We start from the raw sequence: 16,272 nt of genomic DNA on the forward strand, positions 1-16,272 counted from the left end.
GGTGTGGAGCAGGATTTTTTTATTATGCGTGTTTGATAAATAAAAGGCTCAAAGTAGATGTGGTGAGTTTGATAAATATAGTCAGTTTTTGAATTCAGGTTTGTTTATTTCATGTGGAATGATGTTTTAAAAGTCTCTTTTATCACATGATTATTCGTCCATATTGTAAAAATTTCAGTTTGGACAAAAACATTAGGCAAAACAAACACCAACAATAAATAATAAATGCTTCTTGGCCTCAATATATGATATTATAATGATTTCTGTAACATTTTTGTGACACCGAAGACTGAAGTAATGATGCTGAAAGGTATAAACGAAGGTAAGAGCCAGCTCCAAGTGGGTAGGACTTGAGTGCTGCTAAGTGACTAGTACAAACCTGGAGTTTTTATTTATTATGTCTTTTACATGACACACAGTCCAATATGAATGTCTACACCTACTCCACTTCTGGGGCGTGTGCAAAGTTTTGTGAGATTTCTAGCATGTTTAGATCTACAAAATAATGATCCATTCTAGAGAAGAAGAAGAATTTCTGTATATGATACTGGATTAATAACCAAATAAATGCATCATTGGTGAGAAGAGTATTTAGTCAAGAGCATTTAGTATTTAGTCAAATAGTAATAAATGTAAGTACAATGTGTAGAGTATGAAGAGAAAGATAAATACCAAAATTTGCTCGGGAAAATGTGGTGGAAAAAAGGAAATTAAACTAATCTTGTTTGTTAATGCTTTATTCTTTTTGTAGCAATGATAAAGTACAGTACAGAACAGTCCTAAACATAGTAGTCCTGTCGCGAGATGAAAACAGCACACACACACACACACACACACACTAAACATGCTGAAAGTTAAACAGCTTCAGACAATATTAGACATGTCAAACATCGACATTGATAAAGCCTTATACATGCCACAGACTCTCTCAGTTTATTATAAGTTGTCATAATTTCTATTCACTTGACTGATGCTAACAGGAATATTAAGAATGGAAGGGGGTGTGCACAATATTTATGGAGACTTCACAGTGACATGACGGCTCGAAACGATCAACTGCGGGAATTAACTTTTACTCTCGCCTCAAACTTGCTGTAGGGGCTGTAGGCATTATGCAATATGTATGCAAATTAGGGGTGTAACATACACAAATGACCGTTTTGAAGGCATGGCTCAGTAAGTTTGTTGATGGTTTCACTGTTATCCTTTATTCAACAGTGGCCTTCTGAAACAAACAATCTTTAAAGTTCACATGAAATCAAAACTAACAATATTGATTTTGTTAGTTCACATTGGTAGTTTTGTGGTGAACAATTCAACTGTGCATGTCATTAAGAAAAGAAAAAGGTTTGGCCCTGTAATCTAAAATTAAAATCTGGAAATGCACTTCCTGTTTGTTTTCACTCATTCATCATTGTTTTCACTCGTTTACAATCATTCTCAGATTACATCTGTCTGGGGTATTGGGCTTGGCTAACATAACCACGCACATCTAGTTTTTTACAGCGCTATGACAACAAACAGAAATGGTGAGGAGGAGGTGTCTGTTAGGTTTCAATAACTCTCCCGAAACTCTTTTTCTGATCTTTCTGAATTAAATGCCTACTTTACTACATCCAATCAGCTTGCAGTACAAAAAAAACAAGCCACGTCCACTATTTTCTCATTCAATATTCCCTTTCTATTGAAACTACATCACAATATGGGGAGAAAAGTCACAGCTTCCATTTCATGCAGACCTTAAACAAGTCAATGTTTCTGTACAGGGCTTTTTGCTAATTGGAGTAGATAACCGAGTGCTAATAATTCATAATGCAAAATAGGTAAGCTAAATATTTTATGTTGAAATTACAAATATATCAGTGTAGACTTATGACTTGAATTAATTTAGCTCTTACTACTGTAGCCGACCTCCATTACACTGACTCCCCTAAACTGGGTCACGGCACCAATTTGGCCCCATAAAGAGTAGGATTCGAACTGACATTTCCAGCAAAAGAAACATGGGCACACTGACAAAACACTAAAGGTCATAGCCTTTAGCGTCAGACACTAATGGAGCTCTTGAGGTCAGTGAAGTGAGATTTTTCAATGCACAGCTCCTACTAGTGGTCACCCATTACCCAAAACTAGGTTGCTTTGGGGTTTAACCAAAAATTTAATCACTCTGGTGAGCGCCACTAACAAGGGCGACAAAGACTACTTTAGTACTACTCTGATATTGTTAATCAAACTGAGGCCAGCTAGTAAAAGCTGTCAAAGAATACCATGTAATCTAACAAATTACACAAAGTAAATCAGTAAATGCTATTGTCCCATGTTCTAATAGGGGATCTTGGTTTTTGAAATTACGTTCTACAGTATGCAGAGCTCTGCATGTGTAGTGTATAAAACACGGCATTCTTTCTGTACACATTCATTCATTCATTGACTTTTTGGCTTAGCCCCTTTTATTAATCAGGGGCTGCCACAGAGGAATGAACCGCCAACTCCAGCATATGTTTTATGCAGCGGATGCCCTTCCAGCTGCAACCCATCACTGGGAATCACCCATACACTCCAGACAATTTAGCTTACCCAATCCACCTATAGCACATGTCTTTGAACTGTGGGAGAAACTGGAACACCTGGAGGAAACCCACGCAAACATAGGGAGAACAAGCAAATTCCACACAGAAATGCCAACTGACCCGGCTGGGGCTCAAACCAGCGACCTTTTTGCTGTGAGGCGACAGTGCTACCTACTGCACCACCACGTTGCCCCTTCTAAAACATACAAATAAAATAAAAAGACAAACAGCTGAAAGAATTCAGTACAAATGTGTATTATTACACCCCTAGTGCATATGTTTTATATTTGCGGTGTTTTTCGATCCACTTTTCTACTATAAACTCAGCTCGAACCAGTAACATTTCTATAGATCATTTTAGTCTTAGGTCTTTTGAGTTTATTTTTGGTTTGAATAAATATTATACTTTTGTACTTTTTTCAGTGCTACAATACTTTCTCCTTTGGGTTGAGGCTGTCTATATGATCCAGCAGTGGCAGATGGAGAAATTGATCAGACGACAACATTGTCAATGTAATATTTTGCATGCTGACTGACTGGTCATTAGCAAACAGTCTAATGGTGTCTTAATCTACTCCACATTTGGGTTTACGACAATCATTTCACCAAAAAAAAAAAAAAAAACAACACTAGAATTTTTGGGAAACTGTGAATCTAGTTGGCGTCTCTAGTCTCTGGTTGCCTCTGATCAAGTTCATGAACCGTATTGTTCCCAGATATATCTTTTTACGCCACACAGATATTTTATTTTACACTAAAAATATGCATTAAACACTTTGGAATCCAATTCCAAATTAATCAGGTATGAAATTAAAGTCAGCATCAGTTTTAATGTTTATCATAATATCATCAATCTTTTGTGCATGTCTATATAAATATGCTCATAAAAATATGACTCTCACGTGCAAGCGGTGATATTTGTGCAAACTGGATTTATGTTTTTCTTCTTGTGTATGTGCAGGGAGGAAGTGCTTTGTGCTTTGTTCTTTCAGGACAAACATGACCTCTGATTGGTGATGTTCACTGTGCTCTTTTTAAATAGTTCTTATGTGCAAGTCAAAAGTTATGACAATAGGTTTTTGATTTAAAGTCTAATCACATCTGGGTAGACATGAAGTGTCGATCAACATTTACACCTGGTTTGAGATTTGACACAGGCCCAGTTTCTGCCTGGTATTAAAGACATAGTTCACCCAAAATTGAAAATTCTGACATCATTTACTCACCACTCGCTTGTGAAAAACCAGTTTGAGTTTCTTTCCTCTGTTGAACACAGAAGAAGATATTCTGAAGAATGCTAGAAACAGGTAACCATTGATTTCCATAATGTTTTTCCTACTATGGATGTCAGTGGAGGTTTGGAACCAGTTAAGGGTGAGTACAATTGTCATTTTTGGGTGATCTATCCTATTAACACACTTTTAAATGCATCTCTTGTGACCTCTTGTGTTCAGACTTGTGAAACCCTTCCTTATTATTTTGCCACGCTCTACATCACTTTCACAGGAACTTTCGGTCTGACGCACAAGTGAGTTACTGAATCAACAATCCAATGTTAAATGACCTTCAAGTGATCAGGAAAGCAAGCAAATAATAAAGGATGTGGATGGCAACTACAGTTTCTATCCTAATCCATGCGTTTGGGTACAGTGCAGAAAAAACATCCTGTTTTGGCAAATTTTCAACAGCATGTCTATACACAGTACGTTCAATCTCTGGCATTTACATTACGACTGCCATCTGATGTAACACAGTTGTACCTGTATTTAGTCTGTTGTTCAGTTGTTATTGAATTGATGAAAAGTCATCGTGAATCTGGGCCTCAGTTGTCCAAAATCTGAATCCACAACAAAAATCTCCAAAACTAGACTCCAAATCCAAAAAAATCACATAAGAAGATTTTGCAGCAGCAAATGTGGTATGTTGACAACAGAACTGCTGGTTTGACTTCTGGTACTGAGCTGTGCTTTATTTGTTTCTACACTAGCACACAATCAACCTTTCAACCCAAGAAATCTGGTAATGTGGACTTATCTTTAGTCTATCCTACCAATCACATTGGTAGAGTAAAGTATTGGCTACACTGCAAACCATTCACTGTAATGTCAATGTTTGCTAGTTGCATGCGGCAGCATCATTTACTCAGCCTCAAGTTATTCAAAATCAATAAAGTGGAAAGTACACAGTTTGCTGGTGCCATTTTTGATGACTTCTGTAGTAAATAACAATTGTACTGAAGTCTACAGGGACTAAAAACCATTTGGTTCATCAAAATATCTGCTTTTGTGTTTAGCAGGGGCTAGAATTCATTCAGGTTTAAAGGGATGGTTGACCCAGAAATAAAAATTCTGTTATTATTTACTCACCCTTCACTTGTGCAAAAGCCATTTAAGTTTTTTCATTTAAGTATTCAGCTATATATAGCTGTCCTATGAAAATGAAATGACAAATTACATTTTTATCGTGCATTAAGTAACAGTCAGTCATTAAAGTCAACACACACACCTTCATCGCAAGCCGTGAATACACAAAGTTATCAAAACATTAAACTCGATTTTTTTTATATCCTACATATGAAAGAGAAGAGAGCAGGAAAAAAAACTCTTTTTAATTGATAAATACAATTAACAGAAAGTGAAGTTTATTTTTTAAACTAATTTTAAGAGGATCACGTGCTTATGATTACTTGCAGCTGGTCCCGCATTATACAATTTATGATTTACCAATTAGACGATTCCTAAGCCAGAATAAATACCCTAAGTTATATATCACAACCATCTTCGTTTTGAAGAATCCCCCCTTCCACCCCCCTCTCCTCCACCTTTCACAGATGGGTGGCACGGTGGCCCAGTGGTTGGCACAGTTGCCTCACATCAGGAACGTCACTGGTTCTAGTTCTTACAAAGCCAGCCAACGTTTCTGTGCAGAGTTTACACGTTCTCCCCAAGCTCACCTGGGTTTCCCCTGGGTTCCCCGGTTTCCTCCCACCGTCCAAAAACATGCAACTTAAGTCAACTGCCCAATCCAAATAGACGTTTTATAGACATAGACATGCTCCTAATAAGTAAAAAGCTCAAACTCCTTTCTCGCCTTGCAAACAGGAGGGAGTCCCAGGCTCGAGGATCTTATGATGGTACTTGATAGAAAATTAAAGTCTTCTTTCACAAACCGAAAAAAATGCAAGATTTGGGAGAAAAATTAGGCTGTGAATAGAGGGAGAGCATTGTTCATTATGATTGTGAGCTCTATGTAAACTAATAGTAATCTTGTGTCATCTCTTTTGTACTGTTATACATGCAAGATGCCGCCGTAAGTATTTAGTTAGAACGTAGTGTTAAGCTTAACCTAAGTTCGGTGGTGCAACACTAAAATATTTAGTAATGTGTAAGTTGTAACTTAGTGCCCTATTAAGTCACAACTGGGCTATGTTTTAACTTGTGCACTGCTGGTGCAACCGGCCCCTGTTGAACACAAAAGAAGCTTTTTTAAATAATCCTGGTTGATTGGACTTATTGACCTCCATAGTATATATTTCTTACAACAGAGGTCAGTGGGTTTCCTCAACAAGCATTTTTCAAAACATCTTCTTTGGCATCCAACAAAAGAAAGAAACTCAATTAGGTCTGAAAGCACATGAGGTCAAGTAAATGATGAGGTAGTTTTCATTTTGGGGTAAACTATCCCATTTAGAGGGTAAATAAATGATGACAGAATCATCATTTTGTATTTTAATACAAATAAATAATTATGAATGCTGCCTAAAACTTTATGTTTGTGCTTGCATTACAAATGTAATCTTGTTTTTATGCTTAATACACACTTACTAGTCCACTAACAAATGTGATAATCCTGTGTGTAGAAAAACTCCTTTTGTTGACCAACAGATGGATCTCAATGCCAGGTGTAAACAGGACCTCAGAGGCCCTTAATATGTTCCACAGATGTGTTTTGATCATTTGAAGTGCATGAGTACCGTTGAAATGAGAATCTGGTTTGTCCGAGTACTGCTCAAGAACGTAAAGAGCACTTAAAAGTGTCTAGAGGCGATGAGATGCTGAATGATGAGTATTGCCGGGGATACTCTTTTCTTCTGTCAGTCCGTCTTCCTCCTGGCCATGCTGGATCTCAGCATCAGTGTGCACTCTTGAGGAACCTCAGGGTTGTCAATCATGCGCTGCCAGAGCCGCTGCTCCTCCCCGTAGGCATCGTTCCAGTCCACTTCCTTCCCATAACTCAGACCTGCAGGCCACAAACAGGTCAAAGCAGAGCTGCTTCACTCTCAGACACGCATGGTGGAGGAAATTCAACAGATGGTGAAAGAAATTCTGTCATATATTAGCTACCTGGGTGACACAATTTTTGATAGCAAAGAGACAATTTTTGTCATTGATAGCAAAAAGGCCATGAAACATTTTTACAATTGAAACGTTTTGTCTTCAAAAAACTAAATATGCACGAAATGTTGGTTTTATTTGGAAGTAATGGCTTTCAAAACACATTTAGTACAAGAGTGAATGATTTATTGGCTGGTATGTTTGTGTTTGTGTGTGTTAAACTCACCAAGTCTCCTATTACTTGATCAAAACAGTAAAAATGTGAACTAATAATTTAAAATAAAAGTTTTCTTTTATAATACATTTTAAAATGTGATTAATTTATGTGATAGCAAAGCTGGATTTTCATTATCATCAATCCCGTTGTCAGCATCACATGATTCTCCAGAAATCATTTGCACATATGTTGATTTGGGGGTCAACATTTTTGATTATTATCAGTGTGAAAGTATTTGATAAATACAATAAAAACAGTTTTGTTGTGAAATATTACATAAATTTAGAATGAAATAAAATGCCTTTTTTATTGCTGTGATTTAAAGCTGAATTTGCAACTGTCAATATTCCATTGGACAGAAAGAGCTTAACTCTCCTTTTCTTCTTTGCAGAGTTGTCAGTTTTCAAAGCTGTGGTATTCTTTTTGAGTCACCCTGTATAATATAACAGTTGTGCTTCTTCACAATGTAAGCTTTCATCTTCTTTTAAATAGTTACTTATCCATAAAGAACATATAACATTCTTCCATAGTAGCAGTAAAAACATTAATACTCCATACATTGCTTGTACTTCAAAGAAATTGTATTATTTTTAATTTTCCATTGATCGCATCCTGAAAATGATTAATACATTTTATATATTTCTACAAAAATTTGAAAGAAAGAAATTCAACACTGGTAATAACAAGAATCAGAGGAAAAAAACAACAATAAAAATATAAATAAATTACATAAAATGGTAATTAAAATTCAATATGACAAATTTATAATATTTTTGAACAATTAAATGCAGCCAAAATTTCAACTGGCTATATATATATTCTTAAAGGAAAGAAGAAGAATTGTATACACACATGCAGTAAATTTCTATATAAATAGCCAAGTTTCCCTGTTTTAAAATAATTCTCCTTATTCTCCTCAGATCATATATGAAGGCAAATAATACAGCTTGCAATAGTACTGTTATGTCTGAATTATCACTAAACGCACATATCACTGTCCACTTTTAAAATGTCTTGCAGTTTAGTAGAAGTTTTTTTTTCACGCAAGAAGAGGTTAAAAGTCCTAATAGAGGTCAACTATATTAAGAAATCTTAATGGTACAGTACAAAAAGAAACAGATAGAAGGTAAATGGAAATGGAAACCATTGCTAATTATAAACATTTTAAAACATCGTCATCCATGAGGAACAAACCACTTGATCATGAGCGAGTGAAGATATGAATAAAACATCTTGAAATTAGTTTAGCATGAATACAGAATGTGTTGCACGCAGTAATGCTTCATGCATCATTGATGACAGATTAAGCAGACGTTTAGTAAGATCATTAGAGGGGAAATTTGATTCAAACACATTTGGGACCAAATGATTCTATTCATGTGAGTCACAGAACATTTCACAGCAAATCAAAGCTGGACAATTCTGGCATATTAATGTGGGAAATATATATCCAGAGGGGAAGTCAAATTATGGCAAAGAAGTGGATGAAATGGACTTTGGTAGACTTTAGTAAATAAAGTTCCCTCTTTCTCCTCAAAAGTTTTTTTGTTATTATTTTTAATTAAAGTATTTAAACATTTTCGTATGACTTACTTTTAAGTGTTGTTATATTAATTAATATTTAAGTTTTTATAATTGAGGAACTGTAACATAGGTGAAATAAAAATGAAATATTAAATCAAAAACATACAAATTTAAAATCTGAAATATGTTTGCAAAATAAATAAAAAATAAGCACAAAAAAGCATATTCAAACTGTACTAAATTTATAAACTAAACTAAACTAAAGTTTTAAAAATAATTTAACATGAAATTTGTCAAAATATTTTGGTGTTTGGCTTTTGGAGCTGATAAATACTTTTTTCGTGTTTTTGCATGATTAAATTAATTAATTAACTTTTAAATTAATAATTTAATTAATAATTTAATAATAAATGTGTGGGTAATACTGCATCGAAATTAGTGTTGTTTCTTATTATTCACATATTCAAAAAATATATTTGCTTGTCTTTAGTATATGGAAGGTAATAGATTGTTATTTATCATTTAAAAGATTACAATCCCTAACAAACAAATATTGATAGTTATCATCAACTAAAAGAAATGTAAAATACTAAAACGTGATAATATTATGATTTGTTAACTGACATTTTTAGCATATTATCTACTATAACAGCATAAGCATAATACTGAAATAGCAACTTCCATATAAAGTACAAAACTGCATTTCAGTATTGATTTCACACACTTTAAATACAGAAAATTTTGACTTTGTTATTTAAAAACAAAACAAAAAACAACCAAAAAAACAAAAAGCAAACAAAACACCAAAACAAAACAAAAGACCAATAAAAAAAATAAAATAAATAAAATAACAAAACAAAACAAAACAAAACAGTATGAGCGTTAAAAAATCTGACCTGTCCCGGCGCCGAGCCTTACTCCACCGAGGAAGACATTGCTGGCGAAGGGCTCTCTGTCCCATACGGTTAGCTCCAGACACACACTGTCCAGATCACTGTGCTGCAGGCCGCAGTAGGTGAACGTGTGATTCCAGCGTGGGTTTACACTGCGCTTCACCACCGCCGTCTTGTGCTTTGTGCTCTTCTTGTCATCCGGAAGCAGATATCTGATAATACAGCAAGAAAGACAAAAATAAGATGCATGTGAGTCTATGATGCATTCACTATAATGAGCAATTTATAATGATTTCTGAAAATCACAGGAAAAAATGACACTTTCTACTACATTCGATTAAACCGTTCATTTAAGCTGTAAAAAACTTTCACAAATTGGACATGTTTGACTGTATTGTTGACCAAAGAAATGCTTTGGTGAGCAAAATATGATTCTTTTAAAAACATTCAAAAATCCTTACTGATCCCATACGTTTGACTGCTGTGTTTATGAGCTCACCCTTTGACGAATGGGTCAGAAGAGCCTCCTTTGACGGCTGTCAGGTTTTTTGCCTCTTTGACCAGCAGCTCCACCATTCCTCCTTTAGGAAGAGTGATGGTCTTCTTCTTTCCTTTAAGAAATCCCTTTTTCACTGAGGAAGAGGGAAGCGCTTGATTAAACAGACTAGTAAATGCTCGAATTGCTGATTCTCAATTATGGTCTCCCTACAATTTTAAAAAGCCACTAGAAACATATTAGAAAAAACATTAGATATGTTAGATACTCGATTTAAACCAAAATCCAAATTTATTACATTTTTACATTGTCCTAACAGGGCCTAAAACTAAAACTCACTAAGCAATAAATGTGTGTAAAAATTGCTTGAGAATGGTTTATTGTAACAATCATTGAGTTTAAAATGATTATCAGATTTCAAGACATTCATGTAAGCCACTCCAGATAACGGTGTTTTCAATGCCTCAGATCAGTTTGCGTTGCATATAATGTACATTTTAAAATGCATCATGCGTTAATGTTTTTCCCAAGCTTCTAAAAAGAATAGCTTAAAGTTTCCCTGTGGTTTTTTATGGTTTCCATCCAAACATGGAGCCAAAGTTTGCAAAGGTTTGCCAAAAAAATGAATTACAGCCTCGTGCCAAGGCACGCCTCCCACCAGTGCTGATTTATAGCCATATCGCACTGCTACTCGTGCGATACTGCTCATAAATAATATATTAACTTTATTTACATTAATATTTTCCCACAAGTCCAAAACCACCTCTCAATTCAGGAATTCTTATAAGAAATGTTGCATGTCAATAACTAATTTCTCACGCTATATTTCAAAATGCACAACATTAACAGCCTGATGGAAACCCAGCTATTGTAACAAAAACAAAGTAATAATACCCAATTTATTATTTTTCAATTATAGTTATTTTATATAAAAATAAAATTAGACACACGTTTATAATTTCAAGAGTTCACACTTAGATAATGCCTGACTATTTTAGCAGGTTTGGCATGCTGTCCTGGGTGAGAACCCTGAGCTCAGAGATAGATGAGCCCAAGGCTCCCACCTGGTCAATAAGCAATAGGAAGGATATGAGATCAGGTAGTTCTCGATAACTTCCCAAGGATAACTGCGCTAGTTTGTATGTAGTAGGTGCTTGTGACTTCAATTTTGTTTCATGTGTTTTATATTAGTTAGTGATAGTGATGGCGTGCTTCTCTTCAATTATTTTGTGAAACTTCACTTATCAAAGGATTTCCAAACTTTACTGGGCTTAGAGGCAGCCAATCAAACCTGTTTCTCAAACACTGCTGTTCCACAGTGTAACCCAATGCATATAATAAAAACAGCAAAGGGGTCAGGGGTTGCCACAGCGGAATGAACCACCAACTTATCCAGTATATGATTTACACAGCGGATGCCCTTCCAGCTGCAACCCATCACTGGGAAACATCCATACACTCTCATTCACACACATACACTATGGTCAATTTAGCTCACTCAATTCACTTATACCGCATGACTTTTGGGGGAAACCAGAGCACCCGGAGGAAAACCCACGCAAACACGGGGAGAACATGCAAAGTCCACACAGAAACGCCAACTGACCCAGCCGAGGCTCGAACCAGCGACCTTCTTGCTGTGAAGCGACAGCACTACCCACTGCACCACCCTCGGCTAGTCACAGTTGTGGTAAAATGTTCATTTAAAAGCCCTCATATAAATATCCTACTTTTCTGTTTTTAAGGTATAAATTTAAGATATGACAAAGTCTTCTGCAGTAACAGAAACGTGACAGAAGACTAGATTCTATAAACACCTTAGCCGCATTTCCACTATCAGGCCAGTGCGAAATATTATAAATAATATTTCAAACCTTCTCCGGTGTTTATTGTTTTTAGAAAATATCTAAAAAAAATTTTCAGATAAGCCTTTGTAAAATGAAAGTTAAATGGCTTTAAAACAAACGGTTTGATTTGTGTATTGTATATAGACTACCCACATTGTTCTAGCTAGCTTTTGTTTATTTTATATTGGTTTATTTATTTAATGCGATTTTATTATATCCGATATTTGTAATTCTTTAAATTATATTTCAATATAGTTTAGGCTATTTTATCAAGATATCACACTATACTGTTTAAAGTCTACGAATGTGGGCACGTAATTTGTTAAGTTTTATGTCTTTCGGTTGTATTCATGTTGTGTATTATTATCTCCAAAATAAATAATAAAAAAGCCGCGCAGCATCAACACAGCTGTGAAGGGAGCGCTCTTTTTCTCGGTCTCACACACACATACAGGCATTTAAACGTGCACAAATACACCTTTTAAACTTAACAAAAACTCTCGAAAACCTTTACTGTCTGCTATGTCTTTAATATGGTGTAAAGATTATTATGCGTCATTGAAACAGCAAAGAATGGCACTAAAAATTAAAACTACTTTATTATTTTATTTATTTTATGCAACACTCTTACGTTTAAAAGAGAAACATACGCAAATCGTGACGTGATCATACGCAAAAAGACCCCATAAGGTTAGATGTTTTCTTTCCCTTATTTATTTATTTATTTGTTTGGCACATGTACTCATGTGCGATCGAAAACTGTACTCGCCTCTCCTTTCACTCTGCCCCGAAGCCCCAGCTGGCCCTCTTTGGCCCAAGGTATTCGGCAAGCCGAAAAAGGCAGTCCGCTGGCCCCAAGAAAGCCCCAATTTGGCCCGGTTAGGCCCCAGAAGTGACAGTGGAAACGCGACTGGCCTTGGCTCGCCCTGGCTCGCTCGCTTTAGGCGCGATAGTGGAAACGCGGCTATTACCATATATCACTGTTGACATGTACAACCCCACCACAACATAAGAATGCCTCAATACCTTATGCAATTCTAAGTTTGTCTCACACAGGTGAGTAGGCATGACAAACCAGTTGTAGAAAACACACTTTCATCTCTGACACTTTAACTGACACTTGCACAAGTTTTGCACCAGACACTTTCTTACAATCACTCCATATCTCTAAAAGACACTGTGCATTTGTGAAGTGTGCTTCACACAGATGAGTGGGCTTGAAAAAACACCTGAAAAAAAAAAAAAACCTCTTCTCTCTGTAAAAAAAAAAAATCATTAAAAAAATACACTCCACCCTCCTTACTCTAACCCTTAATTCTCTGAGCACAAACAATTCCCTTGTGTATTAAGCACTACTGTGTGTATTGCCTCTTCTTGTTGAGTCACTGAATGCTTCCTCAATTGAAGTCACTTTAGACAAAGCGTTTGCTAAATAACTAAACATAAATATAAATGTAAAAGGTACCTTGTACTTGGTCCAGAGGCAGAGAGACGTTTCTCTCTGCAGGAATGTACTTCAAAACCACCGTCAGTTCACCTTTATAGTGCATCACTGAGTCCACATAATCAGACTCAATCTGACACAAACACAAACAGGTTTCATCACACTTTTAAACACATCAATGCACTTCTTCACCTCTCTGGCTTTATCCCTTTATTTGTCTATATGTGTGCGTGAGCTATACTCACTCTAGGCTGCAGAGCAAACCATTCTTCTATCTGCGTGTCAAACTCCCAGGAGTCAAAGGTGAGCTCTGTTTCCCCCAGGAAGTTGTTGTGTCCAAAACGATCATGATGCCAGACTGAGACCTGCAGCGTCCGCGTCTCCAGCTGAGAGTGACTGACCACGTACTGCACAAAGACACAGACTCAGATAAAAGCCTTTAAATCAATAGCTCATCAAACCCAACACAAAACACGGTGAGCTCCTCTTACCCTCAGGTTCTCATTGAACACTGGGTTTGTGCTGTTGCTTTTGATGCTGGTTTTGCGCTTGCTTTGACGGGACTTGTCTGGCAGCAGATAGGTTTTAACATAGCTGCAAAGATACAAAACAACACTTTTGCTTCTGTACAATATCAGCCTCCAAAACATCAATATTACATCAATATACAGTTGAAGTCAGATTTTTTAGCCCTCCTAAATTATCAGCCCGCCTGTATATTTTTCCCCAATTTCTGCTTAACCGTGAGATTTTTTCAACACATCTCTAAACAATAGTTTTAATAACTCACTTCTAATAGCTGATTTATTTTATCTTTGCCATGATGACAGAACATAATATTTGACTAGATATTTTCAAGATACCAGTATTCAGCTTAAAGTGATATTAAAAAGCTAGTCATTGTATAATGAAGGTTTGTTCTATAAACCAAAATAAAAATATTGCTTAAGAGGGCTAATAATATTGACAGTAAAACGGTTTTAAAAAATCTAATACTGCTTTTATTCTAGCTGAAATAAAAATAATAAGACTTTCACCTGAAGAAAAATATTGTAGGAAATACTGTGACAAATTTATCCCCTAACTGTTTGCCAATATGTTTTAGAACAGAATTAAAAATTTTACTATATGTTTTAAGGCATTAAATGGTCAGGCACAGGCTTATCTTTCTAACCTTATTACTGTTAAAATTTCTGACAAGTTGTTTAAGGTTGTCGAACCAGAAAATGTTAAAAGTCTCCAGATCCAAACTAAAGAAAAAAGGAGAGCGAGCTTTTTCTTTAGTAGGTCCCAAAATGTTAAATGGGCTACCTATTTTTTTTATTAAAACAATCTCTTATGAATCCTTGTTCAAAGGAAACTCAAACTACATCTCTTAGAAAAAGCTTTTAAATTGAGAGGAAATTGATCTTATTGTGCCTGTCTTTGTTTCTGTTCTACATGCTGCTGTTTATTTTTGATAATTTCTAACCCAAGGTCAGCAACTGTTGTTTTATTGCGATTTATAAAGTAAAGTAAGTTTATTACTCTGTTGATCATCGTTTGGGAGATATTTGAAAAAGAAAAAAATATATCATCAAATATATCATAATTAAACTATATATTAGACAACAAATAAATACTGGAGACTGGATTAAATTAATGAAATGAAAACCAAAGCTAAAGCTGATTCACTGTCAATAATTTGTTATTTTATAAGCTATTTGGTTCCTTTTCATTACAAAAACTATTTATTTAGCTGTAAAGTGGTCGTATACAGCCATTTAACCTCAAAGGTACTACAATTTTGGAAAATCAGAGGACAAAATGACAATTGGGTTTGTATAATTTTGTTCATTAGTTAAAAAAGACCTGTTTATCCTTGTGTATACTCGACACGTTCGCTAGTTCATTTGAGTTCGCATGGTGAATGTGACGTCATCGTAGAGTTTGTAGAGTTTTGTTTCGGGTGCGTACTACATGATTTAGGCTGGTAGAGCGCACAAAATTTTTTGAGACTCAAGCGAACAGTTACATTAAAAGAGTTTAATATGTATCACTTTAAACATATTATTTGTTTGATTACTGAACAACAATATTTGAACATATCGGTTTACAATATACTAAAGCCCTATTTCTCTAGGCTTTATTGGTGATAATGGTCAGGAATGTTGGACCATTATTGCCTTTTTAGCATATAAACAGAGGACAGAAACTAGAAAGACAGTAATGTGTGAATTGTGGAGTGGGCTAAATCTATAAAAGAAAACGTCAGTATTTTTACGTTTTTATTTTTAATTGTCAGTATATCTTGCCATAATAACAAAATATACTTGTAGAGCAACCCATGTTCTGTTGTCAGTGATATTTAACTTTATTAGTTAGAACTGTCTCAAGAAGAAAAATTCTTGAATTGTTATAAAAATCTAACAATGGTTAAAATAAATTATAAAAAATAATTAATTTAAAAATCTTAAATGATATTATTGATATGATGTAGTTACGGAAAATTCCTACTTCTCGGTTTATCCATCTGATGTTACGGTGGGTTTCTTTTGGCTGCCCCCTGTGGTTTTAAAGTATATCTCTATGGCGAACGCTTCAAGTATAAAAGCTATGTCCAGCCTTTAGAAAGTTATACATCACAAAAAGAAAACACTGAAATTTGTATTGCAAAATAATATTATTAACATCTCAGCAAAGAAATTTTTGTGCTAATTTTAATTCTAATACTAACTAAAATTATAGTGAAGACTAAAAATATAAAATATTAGAAATTTGTAAAAAATATTACAGCGATATATGTAATTTAAGTGATCATTTTATTTATGTATTACAACAACAACTGACTCTAAAAATGATGAATGTCAGAATTGTCTAATCTGTTTAAATTAAGTGAGAAAACCAACACACTAAAATGAAGTTAATGCATTGCCACCCTACATACACGAAGTGCAGATCTGCTCTG

The 16,272-nt window shown here is 35.1% G+C and overlaps 1 protein-coding gene across 3 annotated transcripts in view; it reads right to left on the reverse strand.

Annotated features, from left to right (window-relative positions):
* Window positions 1-721: 721 nt before the first annotated feature.
* Window positions 722-16,272, reverse strand: part of sytl5 (synaptotagmin-like 5) — a 46,295-nt gene continuing 30,744 nt past the window's right edge. For all 3 annotated transcript variants that reach the window (XM_087267962.1, XM_087267961.1, XM_087267963.1), the window contains 6 exons: window positions 13,817-13,919; window positions 13,571-13,732; window positions 13,347-13,458; window positions 10,038-10,170; window positions 9,542-9,750; window positions 722-6,809 (listed from right to left, as the gene is read on the reverse strand). In XM_087267962.1, the coding sequence (XP_087124088.1) occupies window positions 6,664-6,809; window positions 9,542-9,750; window positions 10,038-10,170; window positions 13,347-13,458; window positions 13,571-13,732; window positions 13,817-13,919 (865 nt within the window). In that variant the 3' untranslated portion in view covers window positions 722-6,663. The remainder of the gene's footprint in view (window positions 6,810-9,541; window positions 9,751-10,037; window positions 10,171-13,346; window positions 13,459-13,570; window positions 13,733-13,816; window positions 13,920-16,272) is intronic.

This window comes from Danio rerio, chromosome 9 (genome assembly GCF_052040795.2).
Source record: "Danio rerio strain M-AB ecotype USA chromosome 9, GRCz13ab, whole genome shotgun sequence".
NCBI classification, from domain to species: Eukaryota; Metazoa; Chordata; class Actinopteri; order Cypriniformes; family Danionidae; genus Danio; species Danio rerio.